Raw genomic sequence first — 23,652 nt, forward strand, 5'->3', positions numbered from 1 at the left:
GTGCACCAAACTGCCGTTACATTTAAAACGACTCCTTCCACTCATTCAAATTAACGATCGTTATGTTTTGACAGATTGTATTTGACAGGACGGGGGCAAATCGGAAATTGCGATCATTTTCAGCCGTAAAGCGAGTTAATTTATCTGAAAACCATGGACTACCAGAATGCTCAAACGCTAATGTGGAAATTAGTCCGAAATTTATCTTTTTTCCGAAAGAAAAACAGCCAAAAATGAAACCAAAAAATCCACAGTCCAGCACTCATGATCTGGTGGTTGGGAATAGAACGAGACGCAGCAATCAAATTTGCAGCGAACGCTGACGTCACACACCGGAATACCGAGAGCCGGATAAGGGTTCGACTACGCTATGCGCGTCTGTCAATTTTTAGCGCTTTTCGTGAAAAGTTGAGCTCGAAGTGTGCGAGAGAGCGACTGCGAGTTAGAAAAAAGACGAAACAAGCAAGCATCGAGAAGTGTGTCCGCAACCATTTTTTCTGGATCAAAAAACCAAGTGCTCCTGTGCAGGAACGGACAAGGAATTAGTTCAGTGCGTTATAATTTATCTACCATTGTCGGTGTAATCAGTCTAGACGTGTGACGGAATTTCACGTGCGTGTGTGTGTGTGTGGCTGTGTGTGCATCATTTGCGTTCGTTCTTTCCGTGTGCCCGCGTTTGTGTGTTTGTACGTGGAGCGCGTGAGTCGCCCCCGTGCTGAAAGCGAAAAAAGGCATCCCAAAAGAAATCACATCACTCCTGTATTCGGGGCAGCGGCAGTAACACAGTTGCTCGTTTTGGAATACGCCGTCCACCTTTACCCGATTCACCAATGATGCATATAGTGCAAATCCTTGAGAAAACCGTCTCACCAGGTAAGTGTGGGCCATCAAACCTATCCACCGGGAGGGCATTGTTCATGGGATGCCAAAATTACTTGAGAAAAACTGTCTCCTGCATCGTGTTGCTGGAAGGATTGTTCTAGAAAAAAAGTGCCGAAACACGGTTCCTGTCCGCTGGTGTACATTGTTGCTAGGCTTGGTTGTGTTCCGTCCGGAAGCTGGCATGTGTTCGGTTTTCACCGCGCTTCGGAACACAGTTACCTTGAATTCACGTTTCTTGCTCGCTTCTTCTTTGGACCTTCTTGTTACGAGCGAGTCGGTCGGCGAACGAGAGTTTGCCTCTGCTGGCCTCAACAGCCTTCTTTTCGGTGTGCATGTAGGTAGGCATGGCTGTGTGTGCATGCGTGTATGTGCGTCTGTGCCGTTTTGTGCACCACCTGGTGGCAACAAGAGGAAGCAGAAGTGGGAAGAAAGAGCGAGCAAGAGGCAGAAGAACAGGAGCGCAAGAGAAAGAACGACAGCGATAGGAGAATGTATGAGGCGGCTAACATAACCTGCAAAATATGGCATACTGCGAGTGTGTGACGAAATGCAATGGCGTTCCCTTTCTTTGCGATGCATGGAGTAAATCTTGCGCCATTCCCCCTATGCATGGTTGGGTTTGCTGCGATCGTAGTGAGCGATCTCGCAAATGATATGTGTGTAGTCAAGGGAGATGTGTTGTTGAATGTTATAACGATCCGGGACACAAAGAGGATTAAACTTACGGCATTCAATAAAACAATACAGAAGATCAAATACGTAAATGTTGCTTGATATTAGGCGTTGAACACCGCATTGAACCTTTGTATTAAATTTCTTTCGTTGTGCTTCTACGTTACAGACCAAGATGAATTGCTCGCAGCGAAAAACTTTCTGGAACAGGCGGCTTCCACAAACTTACCAGACTTCCTGCGAGCGCTTTCCGATGTGCTGGTGTATCCCGGTAATTCAACGGTCGCTCGTATGGCGGCCGGTCTGCAGCTAAAGAACCACCTAACTAGCAAGGATCAAACGATCAAGCAACAGTATCAGGAACGATGGAGATCATTCTCGGAGGATGTGAAAGAGTACATCAGAAAAAATGTAAGTTAGATAGCGCTCTTGTATGCTTCACGCCCATTGTGTTATTCACAATTGATTTCATATTTTGTCCCGGCTGTTATATTGTGCAGATCCTTGGTACACTCGGAACGGAAGAATCCCGCCCATCGTCAGCAGCCCAATGTGTTGCGTATGTTGCCGTCGCCGATCTACCCGTCCACCAGTGGCCCGACTTGATGCAGAAACTCGTCGACAACGTGGTGAACGAAAAATCGACAGAAGCGCTGCGTGAGTCAACCCTCGAAGCGATCGGGTACATTTGCCAGGACATCAACTCGGAAATTCTGGAACACCAGTCAAACCAGATCCTTACCGCCATCATACACGGTATGCGCAAGTCGGAACCCTCCAACCATGTACGGTTGGCGGCCACGAATGCGCTGCACAACTCTCTCGAATTCACAAAGGCCAACTTCGAGGAGACGGCCGAGCGAAACTATATCATGGAGGTGGTGTGCGAGGCGACGCAGTCGACCGATACGCAGATCTGTGTCGCTGCCCTCCAGTGCCTGGTGCGTATTCTGACGCTTTACTACCAGCACATGGAAGCGTACATGGCGCAGGCCCTCTTCCCGATCACGCTCGAGGCAATGAAGTCGGATAACGAACAGATCGCACTGCAGGGCATCGAGTTTTGGTCGAACGTCAGTGACGAGGAGATCGATCTAGCGATCGAAGCGCAGGAGGCGGCCGAAACTGGACGTCTGCCGAACCGTGTTTCCAAGTACTACGCCCGCGGCGCTTTGCAGTATCTTGTGCCGGTGTTGATGGAGAAGCTGACGCATCAGGAAGAGTTTGACGACGAGGATGACTGGAACCCGGCCAAATCGGCGGGCGTATGTCTGATGCTGCTTGCAACCTGCTGCGGCGAAGAGATCGTTCCGCACGTGTTGCCGTTCGTGAACGCAAACATCAAGTCCACCAACTGGCGTTTCCGGGACGCGGCCGTCATGGTGTTCGGGTCGATACTGAGTGCGCTGGAGACGGATCGATTGAAACCGATGCTGGAACAGGCGATGCCGACACTGATTGAGCTCATGTATGACGAAAGTGTAATCGTGCGCGATACCTGCGCCTGGACCTTTGGGCGCATCTGTGAGGTTATCCCGGAGGTTGCAATCAAGGAAATGTATCTTGAACCGTTGCTGAAGGCGCTGCTGGACGGTCTAAAGGCTGAACCGCGCGTGGCAACAAACGTGTGCTGGGCGTTCACTGGCCTTTCGGATGCCGCCTATGAGGCCGTCAACATCGACGATGATCCACCGCAAACTTACTGTCTGTCGAAGTACTTTGATTTCATCATCACCAGCCTGCTAGAAGCGACCGACCGGCCAGACGGTGGTCAGGGCAATCTGCGCTCTTCCGCCTATGAGGCATTGATGGAGATGGTCAAAAACTCACCGCTCGATTGCTACGTCTCGGTGCAGCGTACTACGATGGTTATTCTGGAGCGCATCAATCACGTGTTGCAGATGGAATCACACATTTCCTCGCACAGCGATCGGCATCAGTTCAATGATTTGCAGTCGTTGCTGTGTGCCTCGCTCCAGTCGGTTCTGCGCAAGGTAGACGCGAAGGACGCGCCGCAAATTTCGGACGCCATCATGGTCGCGCTGCTCACGATGTTCAGTTCCAGCTCGGGCAAAGTGTGTGGCGTGCAGGAGGATGCTTTAATGGCTGTTTCGACGTTGGTCGATCTGCTCGGCGAGGACTTTATCAAGTACATGGATGCATTCAAGGAATACCTGTACATGGGTCTGAAGAGCCAACAGGAATATCAGGTGTGCTGTACGGCCGTTGGTCTTGCCGGGGACATTTGCCGGGGCTTGAAGAGTAAGATTTTACCGTACTGCGATGAGATCATGACGCTGTTGCTCCAGAACCTGAGCAATCCGAATCTACACCGCAACGTGAAGCCACAAATCCTAACCGTCTTCGGTGACATGGCGCTGGGCATTGGTCCTGACTTTAAAAAGTATCTGAATGTGGTGTTGCCGATGCTGACAGCCGCCACGCAGGTGCAGATTGACCAGCACGACTACGATATGATCGACTACTTGAACGAACTGCGCGAGAGCGTGCTTGAGGCGTACACTGGTATTGTGCAAGGGCTGAAAGGATCCGATAAAACACCGCTCGAGGATGTGAACGCACTCCTGCCGCACGTACCATTCATCATTAGCTACATCATCTCGATCGCCAAGGACTCTGAACTATCCGATGGAAATATTGCAATCGCCGCCGGACTCATCGGCGATATGTGTGGCGCTTTCGGACCGATGATGCTGCAATTTGTAGAAGACTCGAGCATTACGGAGCTGCTGAATGATGGCAAAAATTCTCGCACCGCCCGCACGAAAACGCTTGCCACCTGGGCACTGAAGGAGATCAAACGGTTGAAGAATCTGCCGGTAAACACGAGTTGGTAAGTGATGCAATATGGGGCCAATGATTGCCGCACGATCCACGATCGTCGAGGGCAAGCAAAGCATGAACATTACACAAGCTTAATGAAACATTTCCTCGCACTCCGAAGCAAATCTGACAGTACATTTTGTTCGTTTGTTATACTTTAAACGATCAAACTTAGTCAGTGAAGCTACATGGGGGATGGATGAATCGAACGTTCATTTTTACCCGAGACCCGAGACCCGAGAATTTGTAAACCAATACGCTTAAATGCGACCAATTTTTTCGACTTCATTCGCTGCTTCCCACAGGAAATAGTGATACAGGAGATGATGATGTTCCAGACAATGTGTGCGAACGCTATTTCGGTGCGCGGATGTCCTATCGCCTGCGTGCACAGTGCTAAGCAATGAATCAAGAGAGAACAAGAGCCCTCTAGGTTGTGTCTGGATGTTAATACTTCTTTTTACCAAATGTGAATCGATCGATTGTCGCATCGTCTCACTGCATCGATTGTGGAAGTCTGGCCCACAAGACGGATCATTAGAATAATCCAGCAAGGTGAGGACCAAAACTGTCAAATATGTTGGAGCAGGAATCTTTTTTTTACTGTCTTTTGTTCTTCTATCTCCAACAAAATCTATTGTTGCTTTCATTTGATGTGCCTTTATAATAATTATCGTTTGTTTTTCTTTGTGAATTCATTTGTTTCTAATACCGATACAACGATTTCATGCGGGAAAATTTGTCGCTTCGCTGTTTTGTTAATCACTGTACTCTTTCGTGTTTTGTACTAACATTTGAGTTAATGGTTTCGAAAGAATTTGTTTAAATTTCATCTTGTGTTCGTTAATCTTGTAACATGTTTGTTTTGTTTTGTTCATTTCATCTACGTTCAATTCATTTGGGGTTAAAAAGAGACGTCAGATCGTAAAAAAGATTTAAAACCTAGTTTATGATACTCCCAATACTAGGCACAATGGGCCTGACTATAGGCTCTATTCAACTGGTAACTTCCGGTATAGTTTAACGGTGCCTCTCATGTTTCATTCGAGGGATTGAAAATTATTCGCAATAATAACACACCATTCTGTTGCATCGTTCGATTTTGTTCATATGCTTAAAACATTTGTTTGTCTCTGCTGTTGCCGCTGCTACGTTTGTACGTGTGGGTAATGTGTAATTTTCCTGCTTTATTGCCTCGGCCGTTGTTCGTGTTGCAACCCCCAACCAATCCGTAAATTGATTCTCGTCGCTCATTGCAGATTCGGACTCAGCATTAATGGCAACACAATAAGCTACGCCAACAGTAGCGGCGCTACACCTACGACCACCGTTCCGGCCACTTAAATATGTACTGCTCGCTCACACATCCTGTAGACACTTTTACTACTACTACTACTACTACAACTACCATCGCTCCATCGTGATCCGTGTGCTGCTCCTGATGATGATGATGATAAAATCAGAGTTCAGTGTTATATTGTCATTTTTGCTCCCGATCTTGGTGCGCTTCGCCCCCTTCGACCCATCGCCACTCCTCAGCTGAAGCAGCAGAACGAACATCGCAAACCAACCATCGGATGAAAAGCAACTGAACACATTCAAATCTCGCATGTATATTATCGTTGGAAGGAAGCTGCGCCTTATTTCGGCTCTAGACGCGTGCATGGCACACTCTGCTGGACAGGTCCAAGGCACACCGTTTGTAGCGAATTGGAAAACGCTTCGCTGTGCTACTGAACATCATCATCGTCATCTTTGCTTCGGATTCGATTTCATCTACACGCCGGTTGCACACAAACGCATCAAGTAAGTCCTCTTATTCTTTACTGAGAACAAAAACAATTACTTTACAAATTTTAGGTATCTTGTAAGTGCAGGAACTCTATCGATTAGTTTATCTTTAAAGAGATTGTACACACCAACAATACATACTACCACTATACACTTCTTTCTTTTGATATAACGCGTCTTTGAACCATGTACTGTTATTTTATTTTATAAACCACATTCTACTGTTAACCCTTCAAAACTCCTTTACTTTGGAATTGAACCCACGATTCCTCCTGCTAATCGCTATCACTTGATGTGTTTTTATGTTTCAATAAAAACACTGGGGTGATGGTTGTAATGTTTCGGAACTAAATTAATTTAATAAACAAAATGGTGATGAAGTTCGGGTCTACAAATTCTGAAAGCCCGTCTTCGACTGCTAGCGCTAACAAGAAGCAAACACACAAATTCAAAGATAAGCAGGAACGAAGGCATTGCCGTGTGTAAATCACCAGCAAGAGACGCGATGAGATGAGGGAACATATTAGTGGACAAACTAATCCGTACTGCACCTAAGTAGAGAACAATAGCTGACGAAATAGAAAATTGACAGCAAGCTTACTTCCTTTCCGCCAAAGCAGTTGGAATCCAGTAAAAAATCACAACACACAGAAGACGGACGGAGGATGGACACGTGGGGGAAGAAAGTATCGTAGCCAATTTATCGAAGCAAAGATTGTCAGTAAAAAACACACACACACACACACACACACACACACGGCCCCTGAATTCACATCTAGGGTAGCTCTATGTAGGATTGCGACGGTAGTTACATATAGGGTGTAAGTGGAATAGTAGCGAGCAAATGTGTTACACAACATCATCAACGTGTGTGCCATAGTGAAAGATAGGATTATGTGGTTTGGGTTGGTACGTAAAAGGACGCTCGAGAGAATGATATGACGCTTTAACACAGTGGGGAAAAAAGAGAAGGAAATACTTTCACCGTGGCACCCGTTTAGTCTTTTTTCTATCAGTTTTCTTTCCATTTATTCTTTTTTCTATCGTCATCCATTTAGGCATTCTTATAGCAAGTAGCAGCTCCGGGACGATTCTGTTTCCATTCCACTAGGGAATAAGACATTGTGTCTTTTTTCCTCTTTTTGAAAAACCGTTCTTCACTCTAGTAAAACATAGTGAAGGTCTCTTGTGGATTGTTTTTTTTTTTTAATTTCACTTTGATTAGAGATTATAGAAAAGTACACTTCGGTGTGAGCTAGTTTCCCTTGCTAATTGATATGATTTGTATTCTTTCCTTTTATTCAGTTAAAATGTTGGCATATAGATGGAAACCGGAATTCGAAACGGAACGCTAGGCAAGCTATATCTGTGTGTTAATAGTATCTACACTATAGGAAAGGAGTAAATCAATTATCAGATACCATTACACTCGTAGTATGTAGCTCAAGAAAAGACACAGAAAAAAAAAACAAAAAAAAAAGGGTAAAGTCATGCAAGTTTAGTAATGGTGTGTTGTGTGAACCTCTGCTGTTGTGTGGTACGAAACAGGATCGAATGATCGCGAATTAGAATGAGTGTATGTGTGTGTAGCACTTGAAAACGGCGAGAAAATGATAGATCAAGGATGGTCGAGTCGGTATAGAAGCAGCATGTGTATGATGATGCCAAGGTATGTGACGAGTGTTGTACCATTTCCTGATCTTTCTGCGTGCTTGTGTGTGTGTGTGTGTAAAAAGCGTGTAATTTGTATGGAAGTTTCTGCGTATGGATGGATGGATGTGTCGCGGCATAAATATCCGTTACTGTGTGAAGATACTTCATATGAGCGTGAAATGCTGAGAATTTAGCTGGGCGAAAGCTGAACGAGATTTGTGGTAGAGGAGACGTGTCATTTACACAGCAATCGCACCCTTGTTTCTGGACATATTTTAATGTGTCAGCTGTTGGCTGCATCTAACCCTCTAAGAATGTGCGTTCTATGTTGATTGAATTATGGAAGGCTCAAATCGCTACTGGTCCGTATGATCAGAGTAGTTATGGGCAATTCAAGTCACGGTAATCATTTATGAGTTACGTACCGATAAATCACTCTTGGTAAGTCAAGTCAGCCGCCTGCAAAAACTGCGACTGGGCAGGATTTTCGTGTTGTTATTAATTTATTTGAAAATCATGAATATGCGATTTTATATCAAAATTTTGAAGATGCGCAATAATGCGCCACAATTGCTGGTAAAATATGTTAAGAAATGGAGGTGCGTTTGTTTGAGTTTTGAACCCTCTCTCTTGTATGTGTTATACTGATACTAAAGAATTGAAAATGTGAACATTTTGAACGAATGTGAGAAAATTAATAGCAGCGCGGGTGGGTATGTTAGCAGAGCGTGGTTTGGGTGCATTTCAGAGCGATTGACTGGAGCAATCCGGAATCATGATCGTCAAATCGAATGAACGTGATATTTAGTACGTTTTACAACTGAGTGAGATGATGGATGGTGGTGTGATTGTTGTGTTACTATTGTATGTATGATGTGTGCGTAAGTTAGATTTTTGTATGAACCAACCGTGTATGTCTGAGGGGTAATTTAAATCGATTCGAAACCATAAATAAAGCTCCGGTGAACTCAACCATTTTCTCAATAAAATGCATGAATGCGGGTGTAAGAGGAGATTGTGTGTATGTAATTGGCTAGTGAATGTTTCCCGGCAAAAGTTATCGACCTTATGATGGGGTTTTATTTTATTTGAAACGATGTTGTTTTGTTACACCCGACTATCCGCGTTTACAGGGAGCATTCGCAAAAGCAATGCTTGACAGAATGAGCTCATTGCGCAACATCGCTATGCGTTCCGCTTATGGTGATTAATTGCTTTGGTGCAACATCAAAAAAGTTGCTTCAGACGCTGTAATTTGATGTGTAATTTAAGTATAAAATGCTTGCCAAACAATGACAGTGTTATACAAAAATTCTCTTCGACATTATTATTGTGATTTTGTGCTGTACGAAAACTAATCTCCTTAACAACACAGCATTTTGAAAATCGCATTATTTATGGATCGGGTAGCAGCGGTTTTAATGTTTCATTTACTTACAAGGCAACTAGAACAAATTGGTAACCGCAAATCGTTCACCTAGATAATGCGAAGGATAAATTACATATTTTGTAGCTTATCGTTGTGCATGGAAGAATTGAAACGTTCCATGGAACTCAATGTATGAAATCTGTTAGTCTAAAGTATGAAAAGCAGTAAATGTATGTTTTCTTTTAATCCTTTTGTATGTCAACAGGATTGATTTTCTTCCATTTGGGCATAGCTATGAAAATCAAATAGGGCGTGAAAGAAATTTTAAAATAACGATGGTCAACAGTAGCACTGTAGATAACAATCGATTGCGGTAGATCAAGAGAGTTAACGCTAAATCAACTAGAAAGAAGATATATTCAATGCGAAATGAGCTTTACAAAATTTCTTCCCCGCATTGGCATATATGGACACGAGGGGTGGGAGATGCGTGAATGAATGAGACTGTGTGCGCCATGGTGAATTAGTGTTTCATTTTGCCAAAATGAAACTGTGTGCTCGAGCTGTAGAAAGTTTTGTGCACAAAAAACGCAAAACAGCAACAACTATATCATTAGTAGATAGTGTGTCATGTAATGTGAAACGATACAATAATAGCGCAAGAACGAAAAATAATTGAATTTAAATGCGCCCACCCGCAATGATGGGCGTCAAGATTAGTAAGGAAGGGGAAGAGAGTCGGAATCTCTTGAATCGGAACAAAACAGCGAGGCAAGAAAGTGTGATGAAACAAATTTTCAAGCAGGAAGAGAACGGAGAAGTCGGTGTACCGAAATACACAGAACACAAACAAAATTACTGAATATACTAGTTTACACGAACAAAAACGAAACGTAAAATACACTTAGTAGGGAAATTGTAACGCAACTGACATACAACATATTACTCTAGCAACTGATCCCATTATCATGAAAGCTGCAAATGACGCACGCAGGGACATTGTTTTGGGAAATGCAGTTGTTGTGCACCACTGCATGCAGCACATCTGTTCGTAATGGACTGTTCTCAATTGCTTCAACCAGAGGCGGGGCGGTTAAACCGACCCCTGTGCGACTTATGGTGAACAGCACGACCTATTTGAACCAACGGACGGGACGGCACACCGTTCAACCGGACTTAGAGCGGGAAACGGTATTTTAAATGTAATGTTTTTTACTTGTGTTTTAGCTCAATGCAAATGCAAACTAATAATTACTGTGATGATGGCGGGAGAGGGGTGGGTGTATAGAAGTGAAACTAATCAAGGAAAAATCAAAAAGCAAACATCGCGGCACTACGATCCGGCGACGATACCGTTGGTGTGTACATTCGCGACATCCAGACATCAGGGCATCAATTCTTGTTTCTGAATTGTGATAATCAAGTGGAGTTAAAAACTAAACAAACAGCAATAGAAGTCAGCAAACAATACTGTGTTTAGGCGACGATAAACCTTTTAAAATAAGAAAGGGGTCACAGGTAAAATCGAACGTGTAGCAATGCACTATTCTCTTACTGCGACAGTAATTACTCAGGTACCAAATATACGGACAAACTCATACACAAACACACACACACACACACAAAGTCTAAGGGCAGGGATGAGAGTTGTAGCTAACTTACGAAGCAGATGGAGGATGAATTTACTACATACATAAATACCGTACTAACATTTATACAATTATAAGAAGACATACACCTTCTCTGGGTAATAATACAGAGATAAACAAAACAATTTTACCCCAAAACACACACACACTCATCCAGGGAATGATGAAAATAATAATGCTGATAGTAGGAAAACAAATTGGATTCGCAAGTATCATCCCAAATCAACGATAAACGGACGACTTTAGTATATAGTAGTAGGGCACGGACACTACTTCGATTGATTACGGGACAATTACGGGAAGATAAAAAATGTGTAGGATACGAATTTGAAAAAATATTAATTTTTCTTGTCTCGTGTTTTGTTTGCTATTACGAAATTAGAAAAACAAACAAGTTTTACAAACAAGTAATATAGGGAAGCATCGGAAAGTGAAGTTATTGTATTGTAGGGAGAGGTATTACTTTGTCACTGACAACAGAGAACGACGAGCGCATATGAATTGAATGCGGGGTAATTCCGCTAAACGACTCACACTACTGAATTCTTCCAACAGACTGACCGCCATTTTTGTGCTAAAACTTGAGGGAAAATTAAACTCGTAGAAAATATACATACTCACGACAACACTCTGACCTTTATCACACAGACCGGTTAAATATGAACAAATTGGGAAGAAATTTGTTGAGCTAATCTCAACAGTTCATTTCGAAGGGGTTCACCCGATCTTGCTCCGAATCGGGCAATGTATGCGAATAGCCTAACCATTAGGCGTGAACAAAATTGTAGGATTGATCACACAACACACCTACAAGAGAATGTTGCAATCTCTACAGCACATAAAAAAAAAAAAACGAAATCAAACACAAAACCCAACTGGAAGAACTTTACAAAAGCGCACAGTGAACGACGAACATTCAATAACAATATCAACAACACACGTGAACTGAACACACGGAAGCAGGACGGTGGTAGAAACTGGAGAAGGCAGAATGGTAATCTAAAAGATGTAAAATTTTTCATTCTTGCTAATATTGTTGTATCGAAGATGTGACGAATTTGAGACGAATGAATGAGAGCGATAGGATGAACGCGTGAGTATATAGGATAAGTGTGTGGCTGCATATGCGCGGTTGCAAAGGACCGGTGTGCTTGTGGTGTCAGTGTGAAAGTGTGCGAAAATATGTATTTCTGTAGCTTTAAGTTACGTATGATCGAGACTTAATGAGCGTACATTAGTGCGATTCCGATTGCAAACACGAATGTATGTGTGCATGTGAGAGTGGGACATTGAAAACGTTGCATTAGTAAGGAAACGATTAATTTGTACACAGCAAGGAGCAACTCGTAATCTGGCGGTAAGAGTGGTGTAATTGACTGTTGTTAAAACGCCTCCCCGTAGGGTTTATTACCTTGCTTTGCTACGGGTAAAATCAAGTCACAGAAAGGATGAAGAAATTTTATTATCAGCAACATTTCATGTTTCTTTAATTTTGAATGTGGTTTACGTCAGTCGATTGCTAAACACACGTTAGATTTCCTTCTGCAATCTCACGTACATTATGTTCGAAGTGCTATGCTAAAAGGAGGGGTATATTCGATAAAGCAGACTGATTTTCGGCCATCCACACAATTTTGTGTGATCGCCAAGCTCTGTACAATACTGTGGCGAATGCTGTGAAAATTTGATCCTCTGGGGTCAGAACATCAATTTAAACGTGCGAAGAATACCCTTAACATCTTACTATCTATGTCTAAGCTGAAGCACTGCATGTCCATGTCTCACTCCATAAGAGAACACCTTCTGTCCTACAATTTCTGAGAATGAGCTGCTGACGCATCCTTTTTTAAACCCGTCTTTCTGGTATCGTGCGCGTCTCGTCGACAGAAGAAACTCCCAACAGACCCCTCAGCATTGATCGATAGAAGTGCACTAAAATTCGCGAACGTCCCAATGTTGGACGTTTTCTTTTTCCGCAATCACCACATCTTTATCTTTGTTCTACAATTGTTTCTTCAAGTGCTCAAATGTTGAGGATGACGAAGATCTTCTTATGGATCTTCAATCAACATTCGCCATAAGTAAAAAGTTACGTACAGAACATTTTCATTTGATTGAAATTGATCTTGTTGTTCTTTTCGCTTTCTATTATTGTTCTATTATTTGTCCCTTATTTAACATAATCACTACTACATGCATGAGTGCGCATCAGGAATCAAATCATGCTGACTGGTTTTCGTTGTCGATCGGATTATGTTTGCGACGAATGGGTATACTAGTCTCTTGTAATTAGAATGAATGTGAAACAGTAAATACTGCATTGCGTTTGCATGTGCATCCTACGTAGCGTGCACATAAGAGTTAATGTATGGATCGCGATCTACACGGGTGTGAGTGGTGTGTGTGAGAGAGAAAAACGAGATAATTGCGTAAAACTATGTAAGTAAAGCTAATGTGCGATATGATCGTGTATAGGTGACCGCGAGTGTGTAAATGCGAACCTTTTCAGAGGACTTCTTTTGCTCCGAGACGAGGAAACAGATCACTAGATAAACAGAACAGCATCAACACAAAGGACACTGACGCAAGACGGCAGATTGCACGGGTCAAAAAATGTGGCCATATACCAATCTCTACACTAATACATGCTGACGGGAGTGAACTATTATTAAACTCTGGCACAAAGCAAGCTGATGAGGAAGAGATCGTCGCGTCATGCAAATATCATATATAGGCGCGTATGATCGAGTTTGAGACTGACCAAAATAAAGGAAAGGGAGACTAAAAAGGGGGTGGTAGCGGGAGAACACAAACACACGCTTACGAAACATATACAAAAACAAAAAGGACAAACTCTACTACTTTTTAACACAATGTCCGAACCGACCAAAGACTTCTTGTTTGTGGTGGAGAATAAAGGGCACGGCAGAACAAAAGCTGCTCGACTTACAATTTACCGGGTACGAAACAAAAGGTATGAAAAGCTTTCAATCATTATCATTATAAGGACACACACACACACACGATCATCGGGGCTTTCAAAAAGGATGAAGGATCATTCCGATATTGGCAGCGGCGACGGCGGCGGCTGAGGCAGAGCGCTCGAATTACCCTGCCTGCCCTACTAGGACGTTTTAGGACTATTAAGACACTATCAATAACTACACACTACTACGAGTACTACTACTGTTACTATTTTACTATCATTACACACAACATTGTGCTGTGAGAGAGCGAGAGAGAGAGAGTGTGTGTGAGTGGGAATATGAGCGTGTGTGAGTCAGGAGAGCGCGATACACGCATGTGTGACGAATCTGTGAATATGTAGTGCGTGTACAAGTGCGTGCGGTAGGGGGTAAGGCGGGGGGGGGGTGGTTGCGTGGGGTGGTATTAAGCGTTATTTTGGTAAGAAAGGAAAGGCTACGACGTGCGTGTATTTTGCTGTGCAAGCCCGCAGGACACATGATTGTACATTTGCGTTGAGATGTGAGGATGCTGTGAGTTATATTTGTGCGGATTTGTATGAGATATATGTGTGCGATAATCGAGAATGTGAAGAGAGAAAGAGAGCGAGCGAGAGAGCGCGAGAGAGTAAGAGAAGCGTATGTTGATGATGACTGAATAAAAAATACATGACTGCCAAAAGCAAAAAAAAAACATCCACGAACGAACAACACTTATTTAAAATCCTTTTTTTTATATATCCTAGTCATACACCTGGCGCTGTAGGAAGGTGTGTCTTTTTGATTTTATTTTCTGGAACGGGAAGTTCTTGTAGCTCCTGGTGTGATGATCACCTTTTTATTAAATTGTCATCATGGCGGGTTGGCAATTTTTACAGAAAGAAAACGAAAAAATGTAAAATTACTAAACAATTAACAATTAACAAAAAAAACCTTACCGAAGGCTGTGCTTGATAGATAATTATAAGAGAAGGAAAGGATCACGCGTTACAGCGGAACACAAAGTGGTGAACATGAGCGTGCAGCCAAGATATGGCAAGTCCCGTGCCATGTCTTTGCCATCCACGTGATTAGTACGATAATTGTGTTTATTATTTTAATGTCTCCTTTTTTTCTTCCTTCACCACTTTCTCTTTATCCACTTTTTCGTATGTATGATTTGAAAAGAAATTATTCGTTTTATATTACTTATACGTTTTCCAACTGCACGCCAACGAGAGTCGCAGCCGTGATAAATCTGTTATCTGTAATACCCGTGTGGTGTGGTGCTTAAAAAGCCCCAAAAATGAAATATATTTATTTTAATTAGAAAAAAAGAAACGATACAAAACACGATCACGCGGTGTTAATGAGTGATGAATCAAGTGGCTTTTTACTTCAAGTTTGAAAGATTAGGAGATGAGTGAACGCACCATGCAGCAGGTAAGTGTACCTACGAGTCCTTCGATCGTCCTAAGCTACTATGAGAAAACTGCTGAGGATCCATGGTATCGGGATAGCTAAGTAGATGGAATCTGTTAAGTTGCTTCCTTTTTTATATCGTTCTTCACACGACATGACCGGTGATCGGATCCCTTCCAGATCGTCTCTCCTTTCTATCCAGCTAAGTGTAAATCAAAGACAAAGAAAGCCAGAAATGGCAGGCCGAGATCTTTCAAGGCTGTAGTTCCTTCAAGAAGAACCTCAAGAGATGCTGGCCTAACATTGCCGGCTTTTGTTGACATAATTAAACCGTAGCTGGCTTGTGACTAGTTCGTATCATGTTTCATCTGTCTGGTCGAAGCTTGCTAATGCGTGCAAGGGCTGGCATTCGTCTGGTTGCGAGAGGCTGCAAACCAGTGGCTTCGATTGGCGATACGATTGAGCTGCCTCCAAACTTGTGCTGAGGCACACATCACAGTACTGCCAGATTTCAAAAATTCCCCGGTCTGACGAACAATACATGATTTTTAAGCAGGGTCGGGCATCGAAACCCCTTAGTGACACGGAATAGGATCCCTAGCATTCGATTTGCTCGATTGATAACGTCTGTCATGTGCGGCCTAGAGGAAATACTTTTCTCAATGAGTATCCCTAAGCCATTTCTACAAGTAGCAAATCATAGTATTAAACGTTTGAACCCCTAGAACCACATAACTTGGCATTCACCAACCGGAATTATATGCTTATCAAGCGTTCTGAGTAAATTTTCACCTACTGCAGAAGTCATAGGCACCACACGTGGTACCCGCCAAACCATTTTCCCTGTGTTGTGAGAGGACGCACACCTCTGTCCGTACAGGCCTTTTGGGGCTAGGTCGACCTGTGCCAGCTTACCGGAGCCTGGACGATGGGATTACCTTTACCATAGATCGTCTTCATAGCGTGATCTCATTGTCATGCTCCTCCAGGGTTTTTCAACACGACGAATATTCCGAGTGAAGATGATTAAAGGGTAATCTTGTCATACCCACATTGAATCATCGAAACCACCCGTTCACAGCATATAAACCGTTCTTCCGTCGATGGACTATTCCAACTTTCGCATTTCGGATTTTATATTGGATCCTCCATTGCACAAACAACACACAGAGCAACAACAATCCATTGTTTCCTTCCGAACCGTTTCCATCCATACCGTTCGTTCTTTACAGAACCACACCGCTTTTATTAACACAAGACGATCTGATTCTCGCGGCAAGCTTGCGGATAACAGAAAACCATTTCACGGAGGTGGTGCAGACGATGGTGGATTTCCAAAATAACAAACGTATGATGGAACATACACCATACACACCCACTTCCCACGTTTTATAGCCCCATCACCACCGCTGCGCCCAGTCCCGACAAGCATCATTTCGCTATCTCGGATTCTGTGTCAAGGCTTTTTACATTTCACGCAGACGTCGGACAGCTGATCGCACCGAAGCGGCGGCCGTGGTCGAGTACACCCAGGCACCGCCGGCAACGACACGATTGCATCGCTTGCAGGACCAGATGCCTACGCAGGTACGCTTCATGGCATCCTACAATGGAAAAAGGGATTTAGTTGAAAAGTCCTTGAATTATACACCGTCAATATTTTCCAACCAAAATCTTACCTTGCCACAGAACGTGCAGGTGTACTTGGCGTGCTGGGTGATTTCCATCTTCTTCACCATCTTACGCAGCGAAGCACCATATCGGGTACCGTATTTACCGACGATTCCAACCTTCCTGGTACGCTTGGCCTACAATGAATGAAACAAAACATCCTCATTAGTGGTCCATCAAAATCACGGTAAACGCTACAACAACGGCAACAGCACTCCGCATGAACATCACTAGGTCTAGCAACGCAAACAATGCCGGATTTGCCACTGCACCACTGCCCGTAGTCAAGTTCCGCCGCTTGGAGTACTTGAGTTGGAACCGGGCCTCATCAACACATCGTCGGTACGCAAAAAGGGCTTCGCGTGCGAAACTAAATTATTGATGCGCATGCTGCAGGAACCGTGCCAGTCACTTTACACCAAAAACTAACCATTTTAGTGGTAAATTATCCGATCTTTTGCAGTTTTAAAAACCTGGCACAAAATGTGTGCACTCTCCGCAATCGGATAGGGACAAAAAGAAGGAGACAGGCTGAATGTCAACAAGCGGAAGTTGCTATTCTGTCACTGACATTTTGGCTGCGTACTTTTCCTAATGCCACGGAAGCTGTCCTCGTACGTGCTCCTGTACGATCAGAAAGGATTATTTTTTCTCTTTTTAAATTGTTTAGAGTGATGAAAATGTACAACCATGATATTGAAATTATGGCGAGTTATTTTTCAGTTCTTTAATTTGTCATACATTTCGTACATTTAAATTTATTTCAACCGCTACACAATACAACGCGAGCATGCTCCAATAGATTGACACATGAACAGCCAACTTGTTCCAGGCTGGATCATTCAGCGCAAACTTACAACTCAGCCCAAATCCTCCACGACATCGTTGTTGAATTGCGTATTTTCGCGTGGAATGCAAGCACAATTTGGATTCCTGTTGACCTATCTCCATATGGAATGTCAAATAAACCAATCCAATGCCTGATCAAACGTAATTATCTAGTCTGAAAAGTGCTATTGATGAATAAAAAAGTAAACAGAAATGTTTGATGATTGTTCGGGAAGTGATGTGTCACATTCGTATGGGAAAGGTATCATGAACCAACCGGCTTTCCGCATACTTTGCACAGTTTGGCCAACAATACATCGGGTCAGCAAAAGTTTATCTTTTTCGTTTACGTTTCACCAAGAATTCAGTGCGAAAAACGATTAAACGTAGCAGAATGTGCATTATCGTGTGACAAGCGAAGGTGGGTTAGTGAAAACGATAGCAAAAGTACGCCGTAAAAGCTTTGTTCGGTTGCTACGTTTCAGTTCTCCGCTTTTCCTAGTTGGCACCTTCTACTACTACTAGAACCACCACCACTACTACGGCAAACAGCGGCGAACACGAAGTTGTCGTCATCGTGCCAAAAGATAGAAAAAAGCAGTGCTAGGATCTAAATTCTGACTTATCTGTTTGTTATTTGCTTTTATTTCGGGGTTTAGGTCATCGCTGTCGGAGAATTCTGATGGGCTGTGGGTAGTTCCAGAGTGGGAACAATTGTCTGCCGTGCAGAACAATAAACTGTGTAATTGTGTGTGGTACGAGGAGTGGGGCTTAAAAAACCGGCACGCAAGCGATTCGTGATAGAAGGAAAAAGAAAAAAAAAAACATCCCATCTCCAGAAAAGACATTCCTAGCGGTCCAAGTAAGCGGTGCGTAGAACTGCTGTGGCTGTGTGAGTGAGTGTGAGTGTGTGCGCTGCATCCGGTGCAGCGATATCGAAGTAACAACACCGCAAAAAAAAAACATTATGACGAGACACAGTTCTGTCAGCAGCAGAATGGGAGGAAACCTTGCCGTCGGTTTCCTTCCAATTGTTTGCCTCCTGGCGACGGTTGCATTGGTGGAAGCATTCTACCTTCCGGGGTTGGCACCGGTCAACTATTGCCGCAAATCCGAGATGCAAAAATCGTGCAAGGTGAGGAGGAAGAATCAGCAAAAATGTTTTTTACTGTTGCTATTGCTAATGACCCTTTTTGGTTGTTGTCTCTTTGCAGTCCGAGGTAACACTGTACGTGAATCGACTGAACACGGAGGAATCGGTGATTCCGTACGAGTATCATCACTTCGATTTCTGTCCAATCGATGAAGCAAATTCGCCGGTAGAAAATCTCGGCCAAGTAGTGTTTGGCGAACGCATCCGTCCCGGCCCGTACAAAATTCAGTTCCTCGAAGACGTAAAGTGTGCGAAAGCATGCGTGAAACACTACAAGGGAGGCGATCCGGACAGTGACCATCGGTTGATGGTGTTGAAGAAGGGAATGAGCCTAAACTATCAGCACCATTGGATCGTTGATAACATGCCGGTGACCTGGTGCTATCCGCTGGAAAACGAGCGCCAGTACTGCAGTACCGGCTTCCCGATGGGGTGTCTCGTACGCCGGCATCCGGACGGGGAAGAAGGTTGCATTACCAATCCTAACTACAACCGCGCCGGATATTACTATCCGTTCAACCACGTCGATTTGACCATTACGTACCATAGCGGTGCAACCGAGGAGTGGGGTGTAGCATTCAAGCAGAATGGCGGACGCATCATATCGGTGAAGGTCGTGCCATCGTCCATTAACCACAAAGACCCGAACGAGCTGAACTGCGACAGCAAGGAACCGATCGAAATTCAATCCAGCGCACTCCCGAACGGGCCAAACGCTGGATATCGTGTACACGTACTCGGTGCACTTTACGCAGAACAACAAAATTAAGTGGTCCTCCCGGTGGGATTACATCCTCGAGTCGATGCCGCACACCAACATCCAGTGGTTTAGCATTTTAAACTCGCTCGTCATCGTCCTGTTCCTGTCCGGCATGGTGGCGATGATTATGCTGCGGACGCTGCATAAGGATATCGCACGGTACAACCAGATGGATTCGGGCGAGGATGCACAGGAAGAGTTCGGCTGGAAGCTGGTGCACGGTGACGTGTTCCGACCACCGCGCAAAGGCATGCTGCTGTCCGTGTTTCTTGGCTCCGGCATACAGGTGTTCTGCATGACGTTGGTCACGCTCGCTTTCGCGTGTCTCGGATTTCTGTCGCCCGCCAATCGGGGTGCGTTGATGACGTGTGCTATGGTGCTGTTCGTGCTGCTCGGTACGCCGGCCGGTTATGTTTCGGCCCGCATCTACAAGAGCTTCGGTGGAATCAAGTGGAAGAGCAACGTGCTGTTGACCTCCATGCTGTGTCCGGGGTAAGTGGATAGCAGGAGTGCTGTTTCTGATTGAAGACTAATGTTGTTTATGGTTTGCTTCGTCTCTGTTAGCGTCGTGTTTGGACTGTTCTTCGTGATGAACTTGATACTGTGGAGCAAAGGAAGTTCGGGTGCTGTTCCCTTTTCGACCCTGATTGCGCTGCTCGCTCTTTGGTTCGGTGTTTCCGTTCCGCTTACCTTCGTTGGAGCGTACTTTGGTTTCCGGAAGAGGGTGAGTATTAAATCCAAAAGTGCATAATCCTTCTAATTTCGTCTGAACCGTTCATCCCAACGCGTAAACAGGGAGGGAAAAGTCGAGCTTTGTTTGATCCAAAAACAGTCCTTTATAAAGCAAATCGTCCGATGTTCGCTTATCCCATAGCGAAATGGGCAGCTCAATTTGAATCTTAAAGCTCCTTCTTCCGAAAGTGCTAGCGTTGAGTCATAACACTCCCCTCTTTTGGACAAAATCTACCGTCTCCGAGACTTTGTACATAAAATGATTCCAATCTCAGAACCTGCTTCTTATCAAACTCTTTAATCTTCTCTTCTTCTTCGAGTCTTCTGCTTCTTATCAAACTCTTTAATTGGTCCTTGGCCAGAAATCAACTTCAACTTCAAGGTCAAAGAATTCTAATTCGTCCTCAGACATAACAGCAGCAGACATCTAGATCCATCCATCCCTTCCTTTTTTGTTGCTTCTGGGGTGCAAGCCTAATCGATTAAATGAGATAAACCCTTAAACTGAAAATACTTTACTGGGTACCTCCACTCTATAACTAGACCATAATATCCTGATTCTTCCATTCAACTACGTTCAAGTGCTTTGAGTACATCACTAATTACAAATTTTGGTTGGCAACCGGGGGCGGCGGCCCGGTGGTAGATGCGACAGCAGCAGGACCGGGGTTCAGCCTCATCTGGGCCGTTCCCCCATAGTGACGACTGACTATCCAACTATTCGGTAACAATAAGTCTAGAAAGCCAAAAATGGCTGGCATGTCCTAAGAGAATTCAGCCAAAAAACCAATATATGTGGCGCCGGTCATCATACGACAGGACCGGGGTTCAAATTCTATCCATGCCCATTCCCCCCGTAGTGAGGTCTATACGTGGTAATTAAGTCTAGTAAGCCAGAGACCTAAACTGATTGATAGGCCTAGAAGTGAGAGAGAGAAAGACCCTGTACAATGTATTGTTAGCTTCCTCCAATCGGCACCAATACCAGAACAATAGTATAAATGATTTATAACGAATTTTAAGATTTTTTCTCTTGACTCCCACTTCACTTTAAGGTTTTGTTTGCGTATCCGCCTGGTTCTCATAGTGATCTCAAAGCTCATGAGAATATGAAATCTCATCTCGAAGCCTCGAAAATCTAACAAACCAACCGACCAAAGCTACTGACGACAGCTAACACTTTGCCTGTTTCTCTTCCGTTTTCTGCAGTCCTTGGAGCATCCGGTGCGAACGAACCAAATCCCGCGCCAGATTCCGGACCAATCCATCTACACCCAACCGATCCCGGGCATCATTATGGGCGGCGTGCTACCGTTTGGCTGCATTTTCATCCAGCTGTTCTTCATCCTGAACTCGCTGTGGTCGAGCCAAATGTACTACATGTTTGGCTTCCTGTTTCTCGGTGTTCTTGATCCTCGTGATCACCTGCTCGGAAACGACGATTCTGCTGTGCTACTTCCATCTGTGCGCCGAAGACTATCACTGGTGGTGGCGATCGTTCCTCACGTCTGGTTTTACCGCCGTCTATCTGTTCGTGTACTGCTGTCACTACTTCGCCACGAAGCTACAGATCGAGGATGCTGCCTCGACGTTCCTGTACTTTGGCTACACGCTGATCATGGTGTTTCTGTTCTTCTTGCTAACAGGCTCGATAGGGTTCTTTGCCTGCTTCTGGTTTATCCGTAAAATCTACAGCGTGGTAAAGGTGGATTAAAGAAGGTAAGGGGCGCCCCTTACCCTTTGCGGTGTGTGGCGAGTTTGGCGGTCGCTTCCGTTTCCCGGTAGATGCGATCTCCGCCTTCCTTTTAAGCGCATAGTAGTCCCTGTGCTTTATTTTTGCCTTCATTTAATTTTATCACTACTTTGCCCTCCGACGGGATTTTTGTTGTAGAGTATATGACACAGTATATGATTGTATCGAACACTAGAGAACACAAATCGTCGTGCTGGATTGGTGTGTTCTCGGCATATTGTGCGGCACAAACCCATTTACAACGAGCAGGCGCGCGATGTTTTGTAGGAAAGCAATTGTAGGGAGGACAATACCGACAATACACTGCAGCAAACGTAACGTTATCATCAAGCTCGACCCCCAAGCCCCCCCCCACCTCCTCCTGTATTTTACCGTGTTTGTGACGAGGGCCGAAGATTGAATCGCGCAAATTTGAATGGACCGTTTCTCTGGTGAAAGTATGTTGTAAATGGTACGTTTTGATTTGGGATGTGGAATGTGTTTATGTTTGTGCAACATAACTATGTGTATGTGTGTGTGTCTCGATTTCGTATCGGAAAAGGGAAAGACAAATGCAGGATAGCAGTATGCTGTAATTTTGTTTATTACAATTCCAATGTATTGTTTATTATCGTATCACGCGAGTGTGCGGAGATTCCCCGGTCTCAGCTTAGTAATAATCGTGCGAAACTAACGTGAACTGCTAGCACAGCTGCGCAATTAGATTAGTGCTGTATCCTTCTTCCCTGTCTTTTAAACAAAGCAGAACATCTACCCAACCGGCAAACGCACCGGAACCGGAACGCGGGTACCGTGTGGTGTAACGTGGCGACGCAGCAGTGTTTCCTTTTCTTTCCAACAGCAGCACACAATTCTTATGTACAACTTCAAATGTCCTCTTTCTTTCCAAATACTAGGTTAGAAATCGTAAAAGAAACCGTGACACGTGATGATGATAGAGAGAGAGAGAGAGAGTATTAGAGGGCCGGTGGTGCAGGATGAGTGGAGTGAATGAACAATGAATATACAAAATGAAGAATGAATATCGAAAACCGACACACTCACGACGACACCGCATTGATTGTTTTCCGCACACTTTTATTTCGCTGTGTAAATTATTTATTAGAATTATTCTTCCGTTCCGCTCGCTAAATTCAATGTCGTGCAGTGAAATGAGGGAGAGGGAAGCGCAGAACAAACAAAAAAAAAAAAACACAATAGAAGAACAGTAACAACACAAAACACATTTGAAACAATTAGAATGGCAACGCAACACTGTGAATGAGAGGGAGGACACGAGGATCAAACTGTCTGTCTCTGTGTGAGTGTGTTTGTGTGTGTGTGCGCGTTTGTTTTTTGAGTGGATGAAGCAACTTTCGCACCTCAACAGCACTGTGGTCGCTCGATCGGTCCTCGAATCGTCGGTGTGGACGATGTGATGAAACAGTAAAACTTAAACAAGAAGGGCATGATTAATAAAAAGAAAAATATTAATTGTAATGATACTATCGTAAAACCAATAAAAGAGCCAAGAGCAGTGTTTCACTTACGG

The 23,652-nt window shown here is 44.0% G+C and overlaps 3 protein-coding genes across 7 annotated transcripts; 2 read left to right on the forward strand and 1 right to left on the reverse strand.

Annotated features, from left to right (window-relative positions):
• The first annotated feature begins 369 nt into the window (after positions 1–369).
• On the forward strand, positions 370–13,700 carry LOC118509061 (importin subunit beta). Of its 5 annotated transcripts, XM_036049177.1 has the most exons (6): positions 371–873; positions 1,724–1,965; positions 2,055–4,408; positions 4,704–4,953; positions 5,658–6,204; positions 7,495–13,700. In XM_036049177.1, exons 1-4 carry the CDS (start codon positions 831–833, stop codon positions 4,708–4,710), a joined length of 2,646 nt encoding a protein of 881 aa, XP_035905070.1. In that variant the 5' UTR covers positions 371–830; the 3' UTR covers positions 4,711–4,953; positions 5,658–6,204; positions 7,495–13,700. The 5 variants fall into 5 exon arrangements, with proteins under 5 accessions (XP_035905071.1, XP_035905070.1, XP_035905072.1 ...); XM_036049178.1 differs by having other exon boundaries at positions 370–873; positions 5,658–11,528; XM_036049175.1 differs by lacking the exon at positions 4,704–4,953 and having other exon boundaries at positions 372–873; positions 5,670–6,204.
• Positions 13,701–16,407: 2,707 nt separating this feature from the next.
• Positions 16,408–17,482, reverse strand: LOC118509063 (60S ribosomal protein L37a). The gene is made up of 3 exons (XM_036049181.1): positions 17,326–17,482; positions 16,904–17,032; positions 16,408–16,828 (listed from the first exon to the last, which is right to left on the reverse strand). The coding sequence occupies exons 1-3, from the start codon at positions 17,326–17,328 to the stop codon at positions 16,691–16,693; spliced, it is 270 nt and encodes an 89-aa protein (XP_035905074.1). The 5' UTR covers positions 17,329–17,482; the 3' UTR covers positions 16,408–16,690.
• A 497-nt stretch (positions 17,483–17,979) lies between these two features.
• Positions 17,980–23,649, forward strand: LOC118509062 (transmembrane 9 superfamily member 2). Its single transcript, XM_036049180.1, is given in 7 exon segments — positions 17,980–18,144; positions 18,383–18,858; positions 18,938–19,576; positions 19,578–20,128; positions 20,201–20,360; positions 21,578–21,769; positions 21,771–23,649. Coding segments are annotated over 6 exon segments (2,022 nt in total). The 5' UTR covers positions 17,980–18,144; positions 18,383–18,690; the 3' UTR covers positions 22,083–23,649.
• Positions 23,650–23,652: the final 3 nt, after the last annotated feature.

This window comes from Anopheles stephensi, chromosome 3, assembly GCF_013141755.1.
Source record: "Anopheles stephensi strain Indian chromosome 3, UCI_ANSTEP_V1.0, whole genome shotgun sequence".
NCBI lineage: Eukaryota > Metazoa > Arthropoda > Insecta > Diptera > Culicidae > Anopheles > Anopheles stephensi.